We start from the raw sequence: 2,500 nt of genomic DNA, 5'->3' as shown, positions 1-2,500 counted from the left end.
TCTCTAATCTTCCAGTACTCATGGCAGAGATCACAGACCTCACCATCACCTTGGTCGAGAAGTTTACTTGTGCTCTCTGGCAGTTGGGTGGTCCTTTTCTAAGCTGGTTCTTCTAACAAATTTCCGTCTGTCCATCAACATTTCTACCGTAGACACATCAAAGAAACAAACCTTGAAGAGAGAGAGAGAAAAAAAAAAAGTTTTGAGATGACCGGAACATTCAAATAAAATTCTTTTGACCTCCATCTTCACCGTGACCCTTTTTCTCGTCTAGCTTTTGAACTAATTACATCATATTAGATGTAATATATTTTTTTTTCCCATTTATGCATACATTTTTCGCTAAATATTCTTGAACCACATGGAAACGTTATCAGAAGGAAGATTAGGTGGGATTAACCTTTTCCCAATCCCCTAAGGTCCAATCCTTGTGAGTCATTGCCCAGGCCAGTCGTCTCTTCCTCATGCTTATGGTTAGTCTTGGCGCCTTAGTTGGCCTGCATGCACGGCGTCCCATCTACATTTCACTTTTTCTGACTGTAGAGGACTTACGCTAGATGCCATAGTTCTGTTTGAGCGATCTTCTCTCACCATATTTACAAGCATATTTTTCTCCGTACAACAGACAATTCGGAGCATTTCCTACGCCTGTGGTACATCAGTCGGCATTCTTAATTCGATTTGCTCGATAGAAGGGCTTGGATTAGTCAGTCGTGGTTGTGCATACATTTGCACCGAAAGTACGTGAACAGTATTTAGGGTCACATGTCAGTTGTGACACCACCTTGTGCGGAACGAGGGAACGCTAGCAAAAAATACACACTATCGGATTTGTTTCAGCTAATCTAGTAAAATTCTAAATACTACTGAGAATAATTTATGCTAAACATTATGTAGAGCCTTAGGCTATCCTGCCATCATCCTGAATTCCCTCTTGTCACTGATGTACGGTGCCTAGGGTTCAAGGAACGGCACACTCTCGCTCCACGACTGAGCCAGGCACTGTTCCCCAATTGTCCTTCGCGTTGGTTATAATGAACTAAAGGAGGTAGAGGATGATTCCTTGGTGTAAGGAGAGGAAGAGAAGCGTTGGCCACCTGACATCCCCCTAACAACGAGGGTCCGCAGCCAGTGTAGCATTGACTTGCCGAGGTGGCTGGATGTCTTACACGAGGGATGCACTGGGCGGTCTGAGCAACTGGAAGCATGCACCCGCTCCTCGCCGCTGATAGTGAGACGCCGTTTAAAGGAAACCTCAATTACTGTAGCTGAAACAATACAATAAAAATACCACCATCTGTTGCAGCTTTAAATGCTTGCATCCCACTTAACGCCATAGTGTGGCTACAGGGAAAGATGTTCTAGTCCCATATGTGTGTGTGCTGCCAAAAGGGACCCTAGGTAAGATGCCACAGTTGGTTAGGTCACGCCCTTTTCTTTCAGGCCCTGGAACAGGTTGGGTGGCTGATGCATCTTGGCTTGCTTGTTTGGTCCTTATAGATCAGCAAGATCTTGCTTGGAAAGTACAGGCGACCAGATAACCTTGTTACATATTCTCACCGGGAAAAATATCTGGCTTTGGAGTAGATGGGAAATAGGCTATAAAACGGGTTGTACTTTATGAAACCATATGGGCTTTGTTTTTCTACAGGTCAGTTACCCGATGTGGTGCCCGGAATCTTTCGAATCGCCCTCTGGGACGTACACTGCGCCCTTGCCAGTGACAGGTCAGACATACAACTTCAATAACAGTCAAGGTCTCATGTATGAAGCAGCCGAGGTCAGGCGTTGCATAAACGCAGGTCAGTCAGATGTGGTGCCAAGGGCTCCAGTTATTTTAGCTGCACATGTGGATGTGGATAAATGAAAGCGACACATAACAAAGTGAACTGCTAATATCTTACATATACTAACTGCTCTTCTCTGCTCGACAGGTCTGCTCGAGAGCCCAGGGATGAGTCATGGGGAATCCATTACCATAGCCGAGGTCATGGAGCAGATGAGGGCACAGATGGGAGTCATTTAGGAACAGAAGAAACAGCCGTGTGCCAAACGGCTCTTCTACGGAATTCTACGTCTCCTGAAGAGATGTTTCGAAGAGTATCCCCAAATAAACTTTACAGAGAACTATTAATTTGACTGAAACTTTTAGAACGTCAAGCAAAGGAAAATAGAAATTGAATGAACCTAAATCTTTACAAGACACGTGTCAAAAAAATAATAAAAAACATGTTGTGTCATATTTAATGCCGAATTAAATACGAAAGTATACCTAAAAAGCTATTTCCTAATATTCAGGGTACAAGTTCATAAAAAACGCATACTGCATGGCCTCACACAGGCAAGGGAATGTGATATGTGGGTGCTGTGGAAACCAAGTGCCCAGTGTTTGAAGATCCTTGACCTATAAAATATTTTAAGTTTTTAATACTACTTAAAATGTAAATGAGTAACATCATTTCAGTAATTGCCATAAATAATATTTGTTTTTGTAAAATAT

The 2,500-nt window shown here is 42.9% G+C and overlaps 1 protein-coding gene across 3 annotated transcripts in view; it reads left to right on the top strand.

The window, feature by feature from the left end:
• LOC113819808 (trans-1,2-dihydrobenzene-1,2-diol dehydrogenase) overlaps nt 1-2,127 on the top strand; it is a gene marked incomplete in the record, with an annotated part of 27,509 nt that extends 25,382 nt beyond the window's left edge. For all 3 annotated transcript variants that reach the window (XM_070121688.1, XM_070121699.1, XM_070121681.1), the window contains 2 exon segments: nt 1,652-1,802; nt 1,935-2,127. In XM_070121688.1, the coding sequence (XP_069977789.1) occupies nt 1,652-1,802; nt 1,935-2,026 (243 nt within the window).
• Between the last annotated feature and the right edge of the window lie 373 nt (nt 2,128-2,500).

This window comes from Penaeus vannamei, chromosome 1, assembly GCF_042767895.1.
Source record: "Penaeus vannamei isolate JL-2024 chromosome 1, ASM4276789v1, whole genome shotgun sequence".
Lineage (NCBI taxonomy): Eukaryota > Metazoa > Arthropoda > Malacostraca > Decapoda > Penaeidae > Penaeus > Penaeus vannamei.
This window is presented reverse-complemented; position numbering and strand designations above follow the sequence as displayed.